Source organism: Gasterosteus aculeatus, chromosome 17 (assembly GCF_964276395.1).
Source record: "Gasterosteus aculeatus chromosome 17, fGasAcu3.hap1.1, whole genome shotgun sequence".
In the NCBI taxonomy this organism is placed as follows: domain Eukaryota; kingdom Metazoa; phylum Chordata; class Actinopteri; order Perciformes; family Gasterosteidae; genus Gasterosteus; species Gasterosteus aculeatus.
In genome coordinates, this window is record NC_135705.1 from 17,000,985 (window position 1) to 17,023,854 (window position 22,870).

The 22,870-nt window shown below is 49.4% G+C and overlaps 1 protein-coding gene across 3 annotated transcripts in view; it reads right to left on the reverse strand.

Annotated features, from left to right (window-relative positions):
• cdh4 (cadherin 4, type 1, R-cadherin (retinal)) overlaps positions 1–22,416 on the reverse strand; it is a 144,010-nt gene extending 121,594 nt beyond the window's left edge. For 2 of the 3 annotated variants that reach the window (XM_040204419.2, XM_040204418.2), the window contains exons 1-2: positions 22,108–22,416; positions 20,858–20,969 (exon numbers count right to left, since the gene is read on the reverse strand). In XM_040204419.2, the coding sequence (XP_040060353.2) occupies positions 20,858–20,969; positions 22,108–22,161 (166 nt within the window). In that variant the 5' untranslated portion in view covers positions 22,162–22,416. The remainder of the gene's footprint in view (positions 1–20,857; positions 20,970–22,107) is intronic. The other variant, XM_078092392.1, reaches the window with a different exon arrangement.
• Positions 22,417–22,870: the final 454 nt, after the last annotated feature.

Sequence of the window (22,870 nt, forward strand, 5' to 3'; positions counted from 1 at the left end):
TTGGTCCGTTCAGACACATTTAATTGCCGACCTTGTTCTCACGCCACGTCCCCGCTGCCGCTTTGTCCCCGGGTCATCACGCCTGCTCTCGGCGAGGCAAACAACAAATACTGAGGCAGCCGGCCTGAAATACAAGGCGGTGTCCATTCGGTTGGTGTTTTTTCAGGCGGCGTTCGCAGGTAAACGAGGTCTACGTGTGAGTGGGTCCACGCGAGCCTGTTTTTTTAGGTCCATTTTGAAGATCTATTCACAGTAAACAGAAGCAACAAAAAAAACCAAAAAAAAAACCAGATGTGTTCTCAAATCGCGCTGTATTGTGACAAACAACAAAGCTGAGCAAGCAGCCCGGCGCCTCCTCCGTCGCTCGGCAGGTTGGACCGCCTTCCCGTCACCTCCCGCCCGCCGTGATCGCATATTGTGTTTTTAGCGGCGCCGGCGAGACTCTGGCCTTCACGACAATCACGCAGAGTGGGAGGTGTCGGATGAAGTTCACCCTCACAACATTTTCTGCCGCGCAGCGTCCCGTTTCGTCTCCTCCCGCTCTCATGTGGTCGGCTTATTGTGTCCCGAGTCGTGGCCCATTAGGAGACATTTCTACCTTGAGGAGACTCCGACCCCAAAGAGGGCTTTGGCACTGATAAGGCAGAAAATTGGCTAAAGCCGTCATTATCATGCTAGACAGCTGAGACGAGTTCCCACAGTGGCCCGAATGAAACGAGTGTCATTAGCCGGCTTTGCTTTGCAAAGCCATCAGATCAGGAGGAAGGTGGGAGCAATTATCCGGTAGTTAATTGTGCGGCACAGTCCTTTCTCATCCACCTTTTGACCTTATAGGTTTCTAGAGGAACGATAGGTCGGTCAGTGACAGGGCAGAACTTTGAAAGTAAGCCGTCAATACGCCGGTTCAAATCAGTGGTTCCCTGTGATCCTCCATCCTGTTCGGTCCATTCGCATCCAAAGAGGGAGCAAGAAAAACGGCCAATCGATAACAGACTAACGGGGTGTGAAGTGTAAAAGGCAAAGAAGGCACCGAGCGGTTAATGAAGGATGCGACCTAATCAGGTTGGATCGTACTATCAACCCATAACCTTCTTCGATCACTATTGGTTTCATTGTTATACCTGCACACTAACTCAGACAAAAAGGATGAGAGCGGAGAGAACAGCAGCCCTGGTGAACAAATGAAACATCATCTCTCACCTCGTTCACTAGTATCACTCAATTTTTCTCCATTTCCATATTGGGGAAAAGGGTCAACAGCTGAATCCTCAGAGCCGGACGTCATTTCTTTTCAACAGCACCAGATGAAGGCGTCACCGCTCTTCGTTGGTGGAACGCGTCCTCGCACCGCCACGCGGATTGGTGACATGGCCACAATGTTTGCATGCATGTGTGTGCAGGTAAAACAGCACATGCATGGATGCGAGGTACCCGGCCCCCACTACCCCCCCCATCCCAATTCTTCATCACGCAACAACGATGGATATTAGATTAGCCGCATTTAAATATTTGTGTCCGGTGCCGTTTGCATCGCCGCCGGCTCGCCTCGGCGTTCACGCTCTGATCTCATTTAATGACCCTTTTGCTTTAATGAGTCACACCTCGACTTTACGAATCTCATCCGAGGTAAAAATGAATAAATTGTGCCCGCGAGGCCTTGACGTCACTTGACGGGAGGATTCGATGGCGAGTGTTACATTGTGGGCAGAAGTGGGGGAGCAGGTGCTACGGGGTAATTACCAACACAGCAAGCTTTTAATTATGCTCTCTAGTATGAACCGTTAATGAGTGTGAACCTCATGCAAATAGCGGTGCGTCCCCACTGTGTCACCCGGGCACACAAACACACACACACACACACACACACACGCACGGCAAGGAGGGGGATTGGCAGCAGACGGGCGGCTCGGTCACCTGGCGACGTCCAATCGTGCACACATGTTGCTGCAGTTTGTTCCAACGACGTGTGCAAAATAAGCCCCCCGCGTATTTGTGTTGTGGGAACTGTGGGCTTTGACCCGCGCTACCTGCCGCCCTCTGGGCTCACCTGGTGGCACCGCCCGGCCCGGCCCGGCGCGGCAGGGAAGCGCCGATAATTGGTCCCTGTGGAGCCGCTCGTGTTTTATTTTCTGCCTCTGCGTGTGTTTGCGTGTGCGCTTTTGTCTGCTGGCATGCGCTGCGGTTCGGACACATTGTTGCATAAACTATTCAGCTCGAGCCCAGTCGGGAGCAAACGGAGAGCGAGCGTATCAGCGTCCGCCCATCTGCATGCTGGTTGGTCTCTGGCTGCCGTCGCCGCGTTGCGTTGGGTTCCTCCGTGTCTTTGTCTCTGTTCTTCTCTGGCTCTGTTCGACTTTCCCTCCGCTGTCCTCGAGTCACCTCCGTCTCCCAGAGCTACAATAAAAAGGTTTAAAAAAGGAGAAGCCGAGCCGAGCAGCAGGCCGTTCAGCTTTTTAGAAGGCAAAACAAATAAACTAAAATGGGATCGAGGAGGAGGAGTGGGTGGGTTTTCTATTGAAAATCCATTTCTGTGATTGGGTGGCCAGTGTATGTCTGAAGACAAGCAGGACATCGAGTTGTGTCAAACGCTGCAGGGGTGACACACAAAGAGAAGCCACCTATCTGAATGAAAGAGGAAGCTTTCATGTTGACCGCCACAGTAGATGATGCTGCACCGAGGAATCTCCCAGAGTCTTCATGGTCCACTGTTACTATCCAACCTGCTCGGGTTCTAGAGACGAGCATTTCAACCGCTGCCGCAGCGTTGCTCAGTGGCGTGTATTTAATAGTTGGACAACAAAGGAACTGCCTCGCGCTGGAGGAGCGAGAAACGGCATTTCAGGCTTTGCCTACACAGACGATACTTGTTGGTAGGTTCCATCTATCGTTGGTTTTGGCCTGTTGATAATGAGATCAATTTTTAAATGAAGCCATATTTATTTTTAAAGATGTAGTTGGTGGGGTGAGAAGTGGATAAAAGCCGCCGCTGCCGGTCGCAAAAGGCAAAAAGAGGAAAAACATTCTTTATTTCAGTGTATCCTTCTTTTTGTTAACTGAGCCTGTTTGATGTAATATGCACAGCAGTACTCGGTTCCCTGTGCGTCGGTCCCACGCTATCTACTCATGGTAATAAACTAAAGGATCTCCTACAGATCTCAAACATCCAAACCATCCCTTTAAGTCCTCACCTAGAAAGGCCTCTCATAAAACATACTCCATCATCAGAGGATGCGCGTGTTACCGCGGGCCGTGATGTGCGAGGGTGACACAACGGCCTGCTGAGAGACACATCTTCCATAAAGACGGGCACAGGAGGGCATCAATGGGCCCCCGCGGTCCCCGTTTCTAGAATCCGCTACCGTTTCTTGCCTCCCTTTTCACCATTAACGTCTGCAGAGCTGGAGAAAGGCAAAATATCAGCCCTCAAAAGCACACACTGTTCCTCGACGCAATGCGGCCCATTATCACGCCGGCATTTCTGCTAACAGCGGAGAACACAGAGGCGCGCTTTCAGAGCATTACATAAAATGTAATTATGCACGCCATTTCGGAATGTTTTGTACTGCATTAAATGTCAATGGCTCGTGCGTGGAGAGAACAACCGCATTACAGAGAATCCAAGCGCATAACAGGAAGCCTTCAACTTGTCAAAAGTTCCCGAATTCAGCCGGCTGATATTTTGGTCGCTGGCTGAGACGCTCCGCTGCTCCGCTGAAGCCGAGCGGTCTCCAGTTGATAATCATCTGCTTTGTGGCGGGGAGGCGAGGGGAGATGCAGCAGATGGCATTGGTTTTATTTTGCCTGGGATGCTTTCTCTGAACAAGGAACGCACTACTGAATGCCAAGCTCTGTGGGAGAGGAGAAGCAAATTGACGCCCTCCTGCACTGCGCTGCTCGTCGGGGAGAAGGCTATTGTTGCGTGAGTGTGTGTGTGTCTGTGTGTGTGTGTCCCAATACCAAAGTGACAGGTGAGTTCTGCTCCCTCATTAATGCGCTGAGGGATGGAAACGCCACGCGGGAAACTTGTGACCTCACTCACGTGTGCATTCTGACCTCCCCCCCCCAATCCCTCACTAACTCCGGCTCGCACGCCTGCGCTGATGAGAGGTGAAGCCGGGTTGGTCCCGCAAATGACCAGGAAAGACAACAGGAAGTCAATTAATGACTGTGTGTTTCAGTTACTGTTGGTTTTCGCCCTGGAAGGATTGTGCTCGCCGTGGAGCATCGGACGCCTCATGAAGAGATTTTCATCATGCATAAACCCAACGATTTTTTCTTTAACATAAATGAAACAAGAGATTCGGACGGTCTAAATGTCACATTTGGCGGCAAACTAGAGGGGATTCATATCATATTGCAGTAAGAGCCCCCCCCCCTCCACCCCATAGCCCATTTGAATGCAATTATGGTGATAAAAAAATTTGGCAGAAGTATAATTCAGGTTTAACACAGTTGACCCTAACGGGCTGCCTGAGAATTATCTGAATGAAGTAACTCTCTGTTAATGGAATATGTTTATGCAGGAGAGTGTTGCGATAGGTCAGAGTCCACCAGGGAACAATGCAAATGACAGCAGATAATGAAGCGAAAGGGATGAAGAAAAGGGCTGCAGTGAAATCCTGAGGAAGAGCGAGCAGCTTGGGACAACAGCACCTGTATCTCAGGACAAAGAATGCACCTCTTCCTCTCATCGCCTCTCATTGCCCTCTGCTGTCTCACATGCGTGATACACGAGCCCGGTGCTCGCTCTGAATGCCCCCGCGCCACAGCAACCCGTGTGATCCGTTACTCCGACGTCGCCGTTATCTCCCCCGTTATCATCGGCCATCAACGGGAGACCCCCCCCCCCCCCCCCTGTGCGAACGGGTGCAGCTTGGTTCCCATTTCTCACATGTGGCAAATGAAACCCGAGTAGCTGAGGCAGCTTGTTGTCCCACATCACAACGTGACGTGTGCAGCGCCGTGCTGCGGACTTATTCAAATGTAGTGCCCCCCCCCCCTCCCCGCCCTATAACTATTACCAAGGGGCCACAGCATTCGTGCTAATGGGCTGATGGAACCCAATCTAAATAAGTGTGAAGTGTGATAAAAGGGCTTTTAGGGCGAGTGCTCACATCTAAAGCAGAGAAAACGCGCTGGAAATTGCTTCATCTTAAATTCAACATCGGCAAGTCGGATTCCTGCAACTTCCCCCGTTTTGCTTTCACCTTGATGTTCTGCCATCACCGGGGAAGCTCGTGTTTGTGGTGCCGAGCCGCTCCCCCGCGCCTCCCGCGTGAGCACTGTCTGTTTGTTTTGCAAGTCCTCACTCTGCCGAAAAAGCCCGTGTGAGATCAATCGCCGGGCCGAGCGTGATGGAGCGACCTGTCGGGGCTCACTGTCGTGGCCTTGATTCCCCAAAAACAAATACACTGGGCCGAAGCTTCCCATGCGACTTAGACAGGAGACCACACCAAAGGGGAAGCGGTGAATAATGAGGAGAGGGCCGGGGTGTTAAAGAGCAGCCCAGGAAGAAAACGGATGAAGTAGAAAAGATGAAGGGAAAGCAAATGAATGCAAAATAAAAAAAAAAAAGAAGCAGAAAAGGGCCGCGAGCGAGGCGTAGGTACAGGAAGCAGCGGGACGCAGCAGGAAGCAGCAGGAAGCAGCAGGAAGCCGCGCTGATGTCGGCCCGCGTTGGCTCAGCCGAGCTCTTCTCTCCGTCTGTACTCGGCGCCGTGGCATCCGGGCTGCCCGCTTTGTTTAAGGCCATGAGATGACAGCGAGGAACCCGGTGAGATCTTTAACGCATCCTTCACATTGTATTATGCCAGAGTGCTTCAGCGTAACCCGAGCTCAGCACCACTCGCTGAAAATGTGGATTATTACAAATAAAACGCACGTAATTCATAAAATGCATTTAGTGTACACCAGGATACAGCCATGATTCTGAAACTATGGGATCATTAAAAGAAATGAGAATAGTGTGATACCGTCCTGATTTTGAAACTCTAATCCATACTATAACAGGTGGATGAAATCCAGCGCTCTGATTGGTTGAGTGAGAGTCACGGGGGGGGGGGGTACGTTATTGGGCGATAATGCACAGTTGCTGTTGACAATGACCCGAGCGTTCCATATCACTGCGCACTCAAAGTAACGAGTTCGCTTTTGCGCGATCGCCGAAATAAGAAGCGGAAATCCCACAAATCGAAAAACCGGACAGTTAAGCTGGACGTCATGAGCGATCTGAATGGATGAGACGCTGCGGGACCCGATGCTGGTTACAGCACGTACGGGGACTATTTTCTCCCTAGACTACTGAAAAGAGACACACAACGTTTGGTGGCTACAACTATTTTGTGCTGAAAGGCAGCGATTTACTTACTACTATTTAACCGTATTCTAAAGCAATGAGGTATTTAAGGCAGTACTTTATCTTCAATAATGCAAACTGTTACATTACTGGACGATAAAGTACAGCCTCTCGTACCTTATTGCTTTAGAATACCAATGCACAGCTATGATCGTATTCAATGCGATGCAACCCACCGCGTGTACTACTTGACACCACCACCTGTATAGACCCAGAGACATTCGAAATCCGAGTAACATTGAACGCACCAACAGGCGTCACATGAATAACACAACAAACACTTTGCATACGACGACGCAGCGCCGCCGTTCTGCAGCCGCCACACAACCACGCCGGCATTTAACCTTCCCACCAGCACTTCAAAGAGGCATCCAGCAGCGGGCAGCTTGGACGTGAGCCCCCTCCACCTCCACCCACCCTCCATCTATCCCTCCACCCCCCCACCGCAGCCACTGGGAGGCCCCCGGCCAGATCGCAGAGCTGCCACATCAAGCTCCTTCACTCCGCCTCGCACTGTACACGTGGACGAGAGGACGGCGCGCACCGCTGTCGGGCCACGCCGGGCGCAGAAGAGTCGGGGGTCAGCGGTCGGCCTTTCTCCGGGCCGCGTAATGAATCACATGAAAGGCTTTCTTCGGCACCGTGTGCGCGAGCAAAGGGAAGTTGAAAAGGGCTTCGAGCAAAGCGCTGCGGCTGTGTACCATCACGGGAGGAACATAATTGGCTTGGATGCGGCGTAGTAAAGACACATGGTTGTGTTGTTACTACGGCTACGTACTTCAAGAAAGACCAGAAACCTTTCTGCTTACACACTCGTCTCATCTGAAACAAGGACTCTTTCCGTACATAAAATATTAGGTGAATACATCGTAACGACGATAATCTTTTGTATTGTTCTCATTTTAGCACGAAGAAGATGGAGTGATGGACAACGGCGGACTTGAATAATTCAGATAAGTGCACGTATGACCCATAGAAAGACTGTGCCAGCACGGAGCAGCATGGTTTCTTACCGAATGAATCCATTAAGCCCCACTCAGCTCCGACAAACCTTTTAAAAAAGCCTGTTAAATGTTCAACTTTAATTAATGCACAAATCCTTTTACAGCACCTTCTCTAACAGTTATTTCTCTCTTTACACATTAAGCAGCGTGTCTCGGTAAGCAAAATCCAATCACTGACTTTGACTGCACCATGTGACTGATTTTTCGGGGAATTAGTCTTTTTGAGTGTCCTTTGTAATTTGACAAGTTGACAAGTTTCTCCATACAATCGGTGGTTGTGTCATAATAGCGGGGATAAAAACAACACATCTATGATCTAAAGGCGACAATACTCCAGAGAGCTCGTCGTTGTGAACGGGAAGGAGCAGGTTTTCATTCGTCGCGGTGGCGTTCGTGCGGCGCCGTACTGCAGCTGTGCACCAGAAAGCGCTTTCCTTTGTGTGGGAGGGCATCCTTCAATTTCTGCCTTCTGCTCGCTCCGAGAATTGGTTTCTGGGTTCATATCCAAATGAAAGCAATCTGCGCTTGACTTTTCATCTCTGCATATCATTCATTTATTTATTTATTTGTTTGCTTATTTATCAGCAAAACTAACTTCTGGTCTTGCGTTGAAAACACTACTTCAGAATCAAGAATCCGAGCGAGAGACTGTTGGGACTTTCATTGCTGGGAGCATATCCAGCGCGCACGTCTTTGTATCTCCAAAAAAAACAAAAAACAGTTGCAGGGTGTGAATGAATACAGATTATTTTTCTTCCAGTGTTTAAAATACACACGCGTGCCACATGTATATTTCTAAGTGCATAAAAAGTTTCTGCAGCTCCCCTTTAGTAAAAATGGACAAAGAGCTCGTCCCTCGTCGTAGACCTTTGCAGACGACGCGGTGTCTCTGTGGCTGGCGTATTCACAGCCTGTGGAATAGAACACATTTCATGTGCATTCATCTGCCCCGAGGGGTGCATTCATTAACCGATTCAGCCCTGATACAAAACACTCATATTTCCATCAGGCACCCCTGGCAGTAATATCAGGAGGATCCTGATGTTATCCAACTGCCCTGCAGCTGCCCCCTTCATCACCACAGTGTTAGTCTTGCTGATGTCTCACACACACACACACACACACACACACACACACCGTATCACACTGAATGAACGGCCATGAAAAGAAGCCCCTGCAGGAAACGGAGGCGTCATCTCATTTAACTTGATTTACACTTACTCCTGCTTGCTATCTGCATAGGTCACGCACTCGGTGCTTCAGTTACCCGTGGCCCGTTTGCCATTTATTAGGGTGCCATGTTTGATGTGCCGCACCATTAATGCGCCGAGGCGGAGGGCTCTAATACAACCATAATGATGTTTACCATGCGATTGGGAAAATACCGTTAATTTAAACTTCGTAATAAACCAAGGTTGTTTGCTCAGGAGGTTTGTATGCATATTTAATTACCCCTTTAAGATGTCACAGTAATCCGCTAATGGAAACTATCAACATGTACATCAACACGTGAATGGGTGCAGGTTTGGCGAGCGGGCTGGGCTCCAGTCCTCGGGTCCTCTTTCCATCTTTCCAACACACCCCTTCCACACACACAAAATGCTATTCATCTCAAACACGGCGAAATTCAGAGGCCCCGCGGGACGGCAACCAAAGATGTCACAAGAGGAGTCACGCCAACTGACCTTTCGATCTCCCCCGTGAAGATAAGTGCGGCGCGATGTACACCCAAAGTCCATTAGAATAACAGCTCAACGCAATTCAAAGTCCTCGGGGCGGATCCCCGAAGGCGTTGGAGGGGAAGACATCCTAAAGAAAATAGTCAGCCGTGAGAGTAAATTATGCATACAAATGTGCTACAGGTTCGAAAAGAAAATGCTATGTAGATTTGCCAGTTAGGTGGTTCAGGGTGCAGAGGAAGTAAATAAATAATCCTGCTTAATAATTCATTGAAATTCATGTTGCTCTGCCTCCAGCCTTGAGAGTATTTAGAATGCAGCCTACGAGGACCTTGCTTCCGACTTGTGGTGGTGTTTGGTGAGATTATGGAAAGCGGGGTGGGAAGCTCAAGCATGCGGCCGCTCGTACATCCCGGCATGTATACATTTACATGCATTTCTGCGTTCTTATAAGAAAGCAGAAATACATGCCAAATGCTCTGTAAGAGAGTGAGGAAGCACGTCCACTGCACACATCTTATCCCCTGTTTGCTCGGTTTCTGCCCGGAACGACAGACACAATCTCAAGAGTGTGAAGGGAAGTTCACACAGAGCTTCAGGCTGGGGAACGCACTGAAGTCGAGGAAGATGGCAACTCGGGCACAGAGAGGACTGCAAATTGGATCTAAAAGTCTTCCGAGGGGGAAGATAAAAACTGGAGGGGGGGGGGCTCAGTGATCCATGTATGATCCATGACTGATCCCTTAACTTGATAGAATTACACCGGCAAATAAAATGATCTTGTCTCTCCGTCTGTCAATCTGCGTGCGTGCGTGCGTGCGTGCGTGCGTGTGTGTGTGTGTGTGTGTGTGTTCGGATGCTGTGTGTCTGCTGGTCACCAACGTCCATAAACAACACGTAAGGCAAGCATGTGGATGCATCCAGTTAAAATGATGTGCCAAGTGAGGCTTCTGCATATTAAATATGTGAATAACTGGAGGGGGGATGGGGGAGAGGGGGGGGGGGGGTTGATGATTAAGAGACTGCTGTAAAAAACAGCATCTTTAAGTCCTTGCAGGGTACAGCTTACATGTCGGCACCGCCAGTCTCTGTTAATGCTTATTAACGAGACAAAGTTCTTTCTTTGGCATTTTCCACCAGTCGGCAGCAGAGAAATGAATGCATTTGATTAATTTACAGAGAAAAGTGCACGCCGCGTTAGGATTGAAGACAAGTATTTACTAAGATTGACTAGGAGTAAAATAACTGTTACAGCGACTGAAGGCAGGCCCTTGAAATGCGACATTGCAGCACGTTAAATAGACTAAACCTTTCAGCCTACAGCCATTTATTTTAATTACTTCTCACACTTTTCCTGTGTGACAAATATTTTTTGGCAAGATAACGGTGAATGAGGCAGAGTGTAAAATATTCGGGATCATTATCTTCAGGTCTGCATTTAAAAACTCAACTAAGGTTACGTCAAGATTTACCCGTTTCCCAGTAAAATGAATGTCACAGTTACGCTAGTGCTATTGCTAAGGCACGCTATTAGCTCTAGGGGCTATACAGTGATGTTGGCCATGATATTAATAGTTAGGGGGGCTGTGTTTGCTATGGGTTACATAGCATAGGCAGAGCTAGGAAGCCAGGCTAAGTTGAGCTAACAGGGCAGCAGCAGAGGCCTGTAACCTACAGCCAACAACAAGTTGAACATAATAAATAAACAGAGACCATAAACATGTCGACCATATTTTTAAAAACCAGAGGTCAAGTCTTCAGTATTCAGTAGTTCATTCAGCCATTAAATGTTTCCAGCTATTATCATGCTACAATGACTGACATCTCCACAGTGACTCGACATCAGAGAGTACCGGGTGGAAAATGAACTTACACATCCTGATGCCCAGCACATGTTAATTGCCTTCAGTTAACATTCACAAAGTGGTCGTTATTTACTTCTCGGCAGACAGCGTTCTGCAGCTCGCTATGCTAGCCACACACATGACTGCATTGGTGCTCAGACCTTCCTCCAACTCCCTCCTCGCGTTTCCTCCAACACGCTGCAGGGCCTCAAGGTGCAAGAGGGTCTTGTATTGTTGCCAACATCCAGCGTGGTTGCAGGATAATGAGCTCTACGGGCCTCGGGCCTGACCCCGGCATGGTCAAAGCATCATGCGGTGTTCCAACCGCTTCATATAATCAAGGAACGGCAAAACACAAAAATGCAAATCGAGCTGTGAGTCACCACATGGAACGAGAAAACCCACCAGATATCCACGCACGGGGGGGGGGGGATGTTTATTCATGACAGGTGAGTTACCCACAGCGGGCCCTGTGGCCCCTGAAGGGCGGCGCGGCTTATTCAAACAGGGCGCTTAACTGGCGGCTTCAAAGTCTTCAGCGCACTCGATGTCTGGTTGCAGCGCGGGCGGCCAGATTAGAAATGACTGTTCGGCCTGTAACCTGCGGGCCGCAAATCAAAAGCCCGCTTTGCTTGTGCACGGACCGCGAGACGCCGGACGCAGATTCCCCCGGCGCAATGACCTCTCTGCTTGGAACAAAAAGCAGCAGCAGCAGCAGCGAACGACAGAGCTGGTTGTCCGACACCTTCCACTGGTCTCTGGCAGCTCTGACGTGCCGTCGTTTGGCTCAGCCTTGATGCTGGATTGGTTTACGAAGCCATAAAGTTGACGCTGCATTTAAATAGGTGCCCGGCTGGAACAGCCATCATTCACTCTGCCGCAGCCCTGGGGGGGTGGAGGGGGGTGTTTGTTGTAGTCATAATGACGCGGCAAGATGGCTGCATCCTTTTCCCGTTTCCCTTTACCCAGGCTAACCGTAATAAGGAGGCTTCTCGGTTAGTCAGATCGCCTCTTATTGTCTTATTGTCGGGTTGTGGTGCAGAGCTCAAACACTGCCGCGCCCCCCCCCACCCCGCCACAAACACACACCTTCTCCACCTCCTTTGTGCCTCTCGTGTGTCTCTGTTGGTTCTCAGAACTATTATTTTTGTCTGAAAACCTATACGAGGCAACGAGAGAGAGAAAAAGAGACAAGAGATGGAGAGGAGAAGGTGGGAGGAGGGGGGAGCACAAAGAGAGAGACGCAGTGAAGCAGGGGAGGAAAAATGTGATTCTTCTGAAGCTGTGATCGATGCAACCAGCATGTGTCTGCGTTGCACGTTGCCAGCAGAGAAGGAGGGCTCTATTGATTTGCTCCCATATTTCAATCAAAAAAAGTGGGCTCTCAACCCCAGATTTTCCTCTGTACTTCTATGAATTACCAGCCTCTTACCGGGTAAAGACCAGGATGCCAAACGTCAAGCCTAAGCATATTTGAAGAAAAACAAAAACAAAAACATCCGTCTTTTTATGCAGAGACAACAAAAGACTGAGTGCAACATCTTCGACGTGGTAATGATGCTTCACGTGGATTTCTGCCTGTTGCTGGCCGACAGTTATAATCTTCCCACGTGTATTTACTGTGCACCTCTATCCAATCGGCACACAAATACGCCGAGAAGTGGTAACCGGTAGAAAAGGCATGATGGGATTAAGAAAACAGTCATTGTTTTCCAGTCATTGTCCACGCATCAGGTGGGTTCTTATCAAGAGGTCAAGGCTAATAGCATAATGCCATCAGGCCTCTGCTACCATGGACGAACTTCTGCTGTGTTAAGGTGTGTGTATGTGCATGTTGGCAGGGCGCGTGTTGCCTGCTCGTGTGAATACAGCTCTAAATACAAACAAGACGAGCACGTCGCGCTTAGTTAGGGGTTTGGGGAAATGTGATTCATTAGGGAGGGGAGTCAGAGGTTGGATGATGAGCTCCTGCAGGTTTGGAGTGAGAAATATATTCATGGTAAGAAAGCAAAGTAAGCAATAAAAGATCAGATTCTCTCTCTGAGGGAACGGGACACCGACAGGATTAAGTCGCGGAACTATTCCACGCCAGAATATCCTGGTCAGCAAAGCATATTTGCAGATTTTTCCACCTCCCACACACAGATCTGCGTCACAACAGGGCGCCGCATGGATCATGTATCGGGATTTCCAAATCAGCCATCTGAATCCCGGCCAGGAAGAGCTATTTCCAACAAACCGTCTGTGCAAAGTGTGACTGAGTTCCCTCCGCCGAAGGTCACGATCGCTGCTTCTTCGACAAAGCAAACCAGTCAATGATCGGGAGGCAACGCGCTATTAGCAGACTTACGCGTGGAAAACCTCATCTGTGACAGGACAACAAGATGAAACGGAACAGCTTCCTCCAGTTGCTAATTGAAAAGAGAATGGAGAGCTTCAAATGAGAGGAGACGCGCTGCATAACAAATAGTTCCCAGCGGCGGGCCTCCCCAAGTCACCGCGCGCGAGCAAACGGGGGCCGCTTCAGACGTCCGGATGAAACGATCAAAATCGAAAAAGCACCGCCGCCGTAGCAGACGCGATCCGCGCTCTCTTCCTTCCATCATGGAGTCAGGATTTGTGTTTCTATTTTGTTTTATGGTACCATCGTTTCCCCAAACTGTTTCCTTTATGCGCCTCGGAGCCCGGTGAAAAATGGCAGAGAAGCTGTATATCTTTCAACATCAAAGCTAATCTGCAGACACACACACACACATACACCCCGTGTGTGTATGTGCTGCTGTGCGAGCCATGTAGTTGTACTTCATTCAAAAAAAAACCCGGATATAAACTCTACTTGTACGTTTTTTTCACTAGGAAGCGGTTCAATACGAGGTTTTAATCCATTAAAATAGAGTCCGTTGTAAGTAGTCGCGCTCCAGTGGGTCCTGATGCGGCGTAATGCGCCCTCAACCGAGCAGCTGAGTGGCGTGACGACGCCTGCTTCCCATAACAGGCAGCAGCTTGGGAGCCGGGCGGCGATCGGGAGTGTGCAAATGAAGAGATTTTAAACCAAAGTTATGAAAAGCAAAAGCTGGCGTTCGGAATATCAACACGGAAAAGCGCAATTTGATAAAAGCTTTTCGCCTCTTTAAGGCTTCAGCTGTTGTGTGGAAAATGTAACGTTACAGTTACGTCTCGGTTTCAGAAAGGAAAGTTGCTCGTGAATACGAGAATACGGAAAACCTTCCTTCCTATTTGATTGACAAGTGTACAGCTTTCTTGCTATAAACAGGTACACCTCCTCCTCCTCCTCCTCCTCCTCCTCTGCTTACTAATGAGCCGTGAGATTGACAGCTGGATTAACAGGCTGGTTTGTAATCCTTTAAATTTCTCCATTTAAGATAATCACTCTCTGGATGGGGCGCTGCCTTCAAACACACGCACAACATATACTGCGTTTGCATATAAACAAAAACAAATGTGTGTTCAGGCGGAAAAAAAAAACAAGAAAATGTGGCGAAAAACAAGCGCATGCAGGCGACCTAATCTAACATGGATTCCAGGCTGAATTAATCCCCAGGACCCAGCAGAGCAGAAGGTGCTCTCTGGCGAGGGGCCCTTTTGGATATTGGAGTTTGTAGAACAAAAAAGGCATCTTGACAGTGAAGCCTTTTAATTAAGGCAGCGAGGAGGAGACGAATCCAACGCCTTGGAAGGATCCGCGCGGCGAGTCCCGCCCAACGTAGATCATTCTGATTGGGCCGTGTTTTTCATCTCAGCCGGTGCCGCAGATTGAGGACATGAGTGTTGGAGAACATGAGGGGGGGGGGTCGGGGTCAAGTGGCAACGCAAGGTCAAACCTCCCGGGCCGCGATTCATCAATAAAGTGACACTTTGGGCGGCGGAAGAATCCAGCCGGCGAGAGGTCGAGGCTCGCTGTAGATTCTCGGCAGCTCGTCGCACACCGTAGGACGAGCGCGTGGCGATCGGCCTGCTGGCGGCCTTTTTAACGGGGGTTTGATGGCGTTCAGATTGGCCCGTTTGTGTTTTCGGCGGGCAGAATGCTCTGTTGGATGAGATGAAACGCTCCTTTATTAGTCCCGCGGCGGGGAAATGTGTCCGTTAGCTCGGCTCAAAGGGGAGGATTTGATGAGGAGTTGGCCGCTAACAAAGTAATTCCAAAGTTGTCCTATTGATTTGTTGTCTTCTTAGCAGGCTGAATACATTAGCCGCCTTAAGGCCGGACTGAATACTTTATTGCCATATCAACGTGAGACAGAAAGAACATAATACATGCAAACAAATAAAACAGGTAAAATAATAATAAAAGAAAACGAAACAAACGGGTCAAATCCAATACATCAGAGCACCTCAGATAAAATATCAGCACCTGATGAAGTGCACCTTTCAAACGCACAATTGTTTAACCCGCCGACTCTGGTTCTGATTCAGGCGGGCGGACGCCGAGCGCGTGCTTGCTTCGGTGTGGGACGGTGACGCTGAACGATTCGCGGTGCCAGTGGTTTGTCGCCGGCCAAGTGGGGGGAGGGGGGGGGGGGGAAACTAGCCGGTAATCGTCACATGGAGTGAATAAAAGCAAAACGTGGCCTATGCAGTGTGTCAATTCTGGCTTTGTATCTCCAAATGTAGTTTATTTCTTGGAGGAAGAAAGCTGGCAACGGCTCAAAGCCCGTCGCCCCTTTGAAGAGCCACAATTCCAGACCGATGATAAGGGAAATGGAAAATTTGTTCAAACTGAGATTACCTTCTGACAGTTGGGGCTTGAGTTCTCGCTCTCTTCTTTTCACTTCCCCCTTCAGACCGTTGATCAAGCAAACCAACCTCTTTCTCCGCCATGTTAATTGTATTGATAATTAAGCAATAATCCACCTTAAGACTCGATTTGTATTCGGTCTAAAGTCAATCCTGGGGGAGGGGAGGGGAGGGGAGGGGGGGGGGGGGGGGTGGCTGACCCTTACAGCTTAAAAAGGTGAAGCTGACTTCACCTTTTTTTCCTGGTGGGGAAATTGCTCATTTCTGGAGCGCGACAGCGGAAGCGACGCGGCGACGATGAAGCCCAGCGATCGTTAACGGACATCGAGATGCTGAGCGCTACTGCGCATCGATCGCGAAGGACGGCGGCCAATTAAAAGAATAACTGATGCATTCACAGAACACAAGGCCGCCGGCGCTTGTTTCCCGCGATAAGGCTGCTTTTCGCTACCTTCTTTCATAGTGCATGAAAAGAGCGGCATCCATCAGGAGGGTTAAACTGTAATTTGCAGGTTTTTTTGAAAATGCCAAAGAAAAACCACTTAAAGCTTCTTTCCTGATTTTATTTTTTCATTGATTTGCCCTTGTCTCAACTTGTGAAGTACAGTAGTTTCTAGTTGCTCCTCCACCGCCCTGTCTTTCTTATCCTTTAATCCTTTTCCAAGGACTCGCCTTTTTTTTGGGCTTCCTCCTTTTCTTCCCTTGTAATAAACCCCCCCCCCCCCCCCCCCCACGATTTGACCCAAAGCGCTTGCATCCTCCGCGTGAGCTGGCAGTTGAGGTCCGATAAAATCTCGGTGAGCTCTGTTCGAAGGTCAGAATTCAGGGCACAATTAGCCCACCTCCGTTTTCCCTCGTCCACACGCGAGCGACCAGGCGGGGACAAACCAGACCCCCCCCCTCAGTGGACACCCGATCATAAAGCAGCGACACATTTCCACTACAAAGTGCCATCGGAAGTGATAACGAAGTGAAACCTAGTCCACGCGTAGTCGGTAGAGGTGCGTGTTTAAGCTGTACAGGCTTTCTGCTGTCCTGGTGTCGCCGGGACGCCACCCGAGCTGTAATGAGCGTACGCGACATGATCGACCCACCGACTAAAGCCAATGCCGGTACACGGCGAGCGCAGCTCAGTGGAGATCAGTGCAGTGGAACCAAGAACATTCACATGGAAGCCCCTCAACAAGAGGCAATAACATTGCTGCCAACAGACGGTTTCCCATCCATTTTTTTTAAACTTACTGCCTCCAGAGAGAAAATGACTACAAAAGCGGATGAGAGGGATTTTGTAAAGGCATGTACTATATCTTGGGTGGCTTGCTCGATGGAATTGGCTCAGCGTGCATGTCATGTCGCAGGGCGTTGGAGGGATACGGGAGCGCAGCGTGGTTTTGGTAAGAAGGCAGGTGAGATAAGGAGAAACGATGTGGCTCATCTTCTGCGGCTGTATTCTATCAGCTCGCCACACGCTGCAGGTCCCGGCTGCAGAGATGAAAGACTCTCTGGAGGACAAGAGGGATGTTCGTGAGTCACAGGGAGGAAAAAAAACCTTCCCGCTTATCGAATGCCTGTAAAGTTAATCCCACAAGCCCCCCCACCACCTGAGTTTATTGGTGCCGGACGCACCTATGAAAGCCCTGTCACTTTGGATAGCAGGTTAGCAGTGGTCCACCGGCTCAGGCAGCGAGCGGGCTGTCTCTCAAAAGCAGATATGGCCGCCGGCCAGACGGTCTAATTGGGGTCGCGTTACAAGTCGTTTTGCGTGCGGAACTTTTTGGAGATGGAATTGAACAAAAGGAAAATCCACGCAGAGAGAAATATAGCTGATGGGAGGCGTGATCCTCCTCCAATTAATCTTTTAGATTAAAGTACAGCGTTTGCCTTTTTTTCTTCTTCTTTTTTTTAACTGCAATCGAAAGAACCACTTTTGAATAAAAGCTCTGGGACGAAGGAAGTGTCTTTTTTTCTGATTCAGCGGGGACGGAAAGAGAAAACAAGCCGTTATCTCAGAAAGGACCCGGCGGAGTCGAGGCGACGGGGAGCAGATATTGTGCGCCTGGTTAAGGAGCACTCACAATCTGTGATGCTGTCTGCCACAAAACATTTAGGTGTCATCAATATTTTTTCTTTTAATCTCATTTTTGCCCACAACAAAGTGGCCCCGTCTACTGCATTTCTAAAACCAGGCGGTGAAAAACTGAAATTGATTTCTCTCCCCGAAACAAGCTTTCTCCGATCCAGTGAATCCATCAAAGTCATTTCCTTTGTCATATAATCTCGGCAACATGAAGCCAAATATTCAGTGTCGACAGGCATCTGGGATCCCACGGAGCCGCGTTGTTTGCCGTCTCTCAGCGCCGGCTGGGGGGGGCCAAGGGTGAAACTCATCGCTGCTGGCCTTTCAAATATGCGCTGACAGTCACTTAAAGTGACACCTTCGTGACTGAACTGTATTTCACATCAATTCCCTCCCTGCGCCGAGGCCACGTCCCCCTTGTCCGCCCTCTTAGGCGTCTGTTCCGGCTCTCGGACAGCGAGGGGACGGCTCACGCCGCCGTGTGCCGTCGCTAGAATTGGTTCCTTTTGGTTCCTCCAAACATCTCATGGGATGATTTATTCAGATATTTGGGAGTTGGTTCAACGAAGGTCTTTCATGGTCAACCACAGAGCAATAACAGCCATCTTAACCTGTGAAGCCGGAGAAGAATGACCCAAAGGGGGGCCGGCGCCGAATGACGTATCACGGCTCGTAACGACCTCTCAAGCCCACCGGAGACACGCGGCGTCTCCAGAAGGGGGACAATTTATGGAAAAGAAGAGCACAGTTAAAGGACCGTACCAATTTTTTCGCTGATTGTTGTTAATTTACTGTTATTGAAATCGAAGATGACCAAAGCCACGCTGTTTTTTGGTGGTGGTTTGTGCGGTTGGTATGTGCGTGGGTTTAGAGTTTTACCAAAAACATTCAAATTAAACTTGAAAAGTGAACACCGCTATAAATATTCTTTCTTATCTGACTGGAGACTAACAGATTGAGATGAATTCCCCTTCGCTCAGAGGCTCCTGACCTTGTAAAATAGAGATCAGCCTCCAAAGCAGATGCAATTTGCCGAGTGCCCCAATGACCCAGAAGTTCAAGGCGTCGACCACGAGCTGCAGCACCACCGGCTTTCTCCGGCGGAGGACTTTTGTAGCTCGCCATCCGGCATTTCTCCACCGACAACGCTACATGTTGTCCTACGACGATTCCTCGTAAAACACTAGAGCGCCGTGGACAAAGGTCAACAGAGAAAACACACTGTATGGCCACTGTATGGTCCTTGCAGCCCACCTAATGTAGGGCGCATGTAGCAAGAGCATAGAAGGCAGTTTTTCTTTTTCGAAAACATTAAATGAACTCAAAAAGCTCCAAATTAATGACACACACAAAAAAAAAAAAGAAAAGTAGCGACACACAACTTCCCCTTCAGCATGATAGAAGCTGCTGAGGTCGGCACATTGTTCAGCGACTGGAAACAAGAGGCCCGGTTCACACTGCATCTGCTGGGCCACAGTGCTTTACTCCCCCCCACCTCCCCACCGCTCACTGTCTCTCTCTCCGGGGAGGCAACAGCCACAGACCAGAGCGGCCCAGCAGCCACCCCGGAGCGTCCCAGACCCTCCCTCATCTCATCGCGGGGCCCATTTGTTTTCTTGGGGAGGAGACAGTTTGGGGTTATACATCTCGTGGCATTGGTATTAAAAGCTTCCTCCTGCTTTGTGGCCCACTATCTGGAGAGCAGACCTTCAGCGAGGCCCCTTCCCCACCCAACACATTCATCATTGCATGAGGACTCAATGCAAAGCTGCTGCAGCCACCATGCCCCCCCCCCCCCCCCCCTAACTGATTTCCACCGAGAGATAAAACCAGAGCAAAGAGCAAAGCTGGTGTCGCACGTCAGGTAAATCCAACCAACCAGGACACGTGTGTGTCTGTGTGTGCAACATGCCTAATCCCATACACCCTTGCCCCCCCCAACATAAAACACACAGAAACGCGGAGGAGGCACCACATATGTTATCTGAGCGGACACATCACGCCCTGTTAACAATGTTTGGGTCGGTAAAGAGGAACTCGACTCGTTTCCAAATAAGGGCACAAGCGCGGCGCGCCGAGCCCCTTCGGGCCGACTCGCCTCCCCCCTGGCCGGCTGCACTGTCCTTGTCAGCCTCTAAATAACTAAATAACCTTTAGAATAAGCCAATTGTTTCGCCCCGCGGCCGGAAAAAACTGCTCAAACCGCTGTTAAAATGAGAAGACCATTTCCTCCTGGCAAACCGCATTTCACCTAATAATAGACAAATAGCGTATTAGGCCATCAAGGCAGAGAGTCGGGGGAGAGCCGAGGTTATTGTACAGTGTTGAAGTGTGAGGAACGGTGCAGAAATAGGCTAAAGTGCAGAATTAGCATAATATTGGGCTCATATCAAAAACCAGGTTATGAAAACCTGCAGACGGATGAAGCGGTCTTCATCCTAGAGGTTAAAATATAACGTGTTCTATGTTAACGGCTAAGGTCAGGATGTGAACGAGCGTGATTTTTGTTATTTCCAGTGTGGAAAATCCACACCAGCAGACAGGAGAGACGCGCGGAACGGAACTACGGCCCGATTTCAAATGGTAGGAGATGAACGTCACAGTCCGCCGTGGAAGGAAACAAAGCCAATGACGACAGAATTCAATTCTCGCCTAAAACAGGAAGAATGAAAAAAGGCCGGATCATCTATCCCACCCAACAGTGTCAGTAAAATGCTCAGTTTTGGGCAGCTGCAAACGTGCAGCGTCGGGACTGGGCCACTTAAAGGATTCTGCTTTGTCAGCAAAAGAAAAGGGGACGTATTTGAGGTTTGTTCTCCTGCAATCAGCGTAATTTAGTTGTTCGTCCATGAGTGAAACTCCTTATCGAGTGTATTGCACACCGGCTGTCACGTCGCGTTTAATCACATCCCAAGATTTGTTCAACCCGGCATCATCATCATTATCATCATCATAACAACTGTCTCTTTCTGCTTGAACACACGCACGTCTGTGCACGGGATGAGCTGCTTATGTTCCAAAGGGTCCTTTTACCGCGTTGTGTCTCCATCACCTTTTACCAGCGATGGAGACGCTCACTCACACCATGAGGTCACATCTGGACAAAGCGAGACGACAACATCGGGCGATGAAGGCGGGCTCACCTTTGAGAACGCTCTTGCCGTGTAGAACGTCTCTGGAGACGATGACCGTGTAGAAGTTCTGGGAGAAGCCGGGTCTGCACGGGGCTTTGAGGGTCTGGCCCGCCTTGCTCCCCTGAGGAGGAAAAACAAGTCGGGTTGTTAAGCTTTGAAAAATCAAGTCCAGCCACAGGGTCACAATCTGATCTTTGGAGCCCGATATCGAACTTGCGGGTCTCTCCGGAGTCGGTTCGAGCGTTTTTTTTTTTTTTTTTGGTGCAGACGTGACGGCACGCAGCACTTTCACAGTGTGCGATAGCAACAATCCCCACTAGCGCCATGACACATGACGCCCGTATGTGGACCACAGTGAAACTGATCACACGATTCACGATGATGTGGTCGATGACACACCATCAGAAGGAGGGTGACGACTATGACTTAGCAAAGAAATGTTGGACCTAAAGCCTCCACGCTGACTGGAGGGAGACAGAGTGTGGGTGCATGTGCGAGTCCAAAGGAGACATGCCAAATGCTTTCAATCACACTTTTGATTTACACGCACGATGAAGGCACACGGTTCCTCCAGCAGACATTCCATCCTGCTAAAAACACCTCGTCAATTCGGGTTTTTCGTGAAGGAAATGCACTCTGTAGCATTGTGCATGCAGCACAAAGCTCACAGACACCTGGCAAATGAAGCGGATTTCAGAGCATTATTCGCTATAAGTTTGAAAATAAAGTAAGGAAACCTTTCCGTTGCTTGTTCCTTTAAACACCATCCTTCTTAATAAACGAAGGGTCGTCAGCCGGGCGGTTCATTGGGGAAAGTGTGCAGAGAGGGAGGGAGAAATAACGGTGCGTAACGTTAAAGCAAGTTGATCGCAGCCGAGGGGACGAGGAGCCCCTCCAGGAGCCACTGTCCTCCGCAATAACGCGCTGCAGTTTATCCGGGCGAGAGGACGGAGAGGGTGGAGATGATGGAGAGGATGGAGAGGATGGAGAAGGTTGCGCGCGAGTTCAACTGACTTTTTTCATCGTTTTTTTTTTCCCCCGTTTTGTCAAAGCGGTAAAAGACTGAAATGTTCTTGACCTTAAACGTCGCCAAATTGAGCTCAGTTACACGCGTCATGTTGCTTTTAGCGCAGCGCTGCGGGGGAAAGTGAGTCGCTCGCGCGCACACGCGCACACACACACACACACACACACAGCGGCACAGCAGTGCGGCACCGTACAGTCAGTCGGAAAGAGCCGCAGAAAAGAAGTCATCTTACCGAGGATGCAACCAGAAGTAAGGCGCACGCGAGGATGACGCAGCCAACGTTCATCTTTGCAAACTCGCGTGTAATGGGGGAGACAGCAAACCGACTCCCCTCGCCCCCCCCCAAAAAAAAAAAAAAAAATTAAGAGCAAGAGATGAAGTCTTCTTCTTCGCCTCAAAGACACCTCAGTAATTCCCGCAGCGCTGTTTCTTCCTCTCGGGCGCTGAGCGAACGACCGTCCCTACTTGTCTGGCGCAAAAGTGCCGCTGAGAAGACGGAGGGTTTTGCTGCGCTCCGTCCGGAGGAAGCCGGTGCCCATTGGACGGCGGCGTCACTACGGCCCCGCCCACCGCGCGCGGAGCGGGCGAGGCGGTGCGCGCGATCAGCGCTCAGACGGCTCCCTGTGATGACGCCCACGTGCGTGAGCTGGGGGGGGGTAATGCATATATATATATATATATATATATATATATATATATATATATATATATATATGTATGTATATATATATATATATGTATGTATATATATGTGTGTATATATATATATGTATGTATATATATGTGTGTATATGTATATATATGTATATGTGTATATATGTATATATATATATATATGTACAACTTATATAAAAAATATATGTATATACAAAATAAAAAACCTATTTCCCGGACAAATTAGATTCATATTTTCACTTCAAATGGAGCAAAGGTGGGTCTGATGAAGATGAGTCCCATCATCAGCTGACTGGAGTCTATTTCACACCCCAGTTACC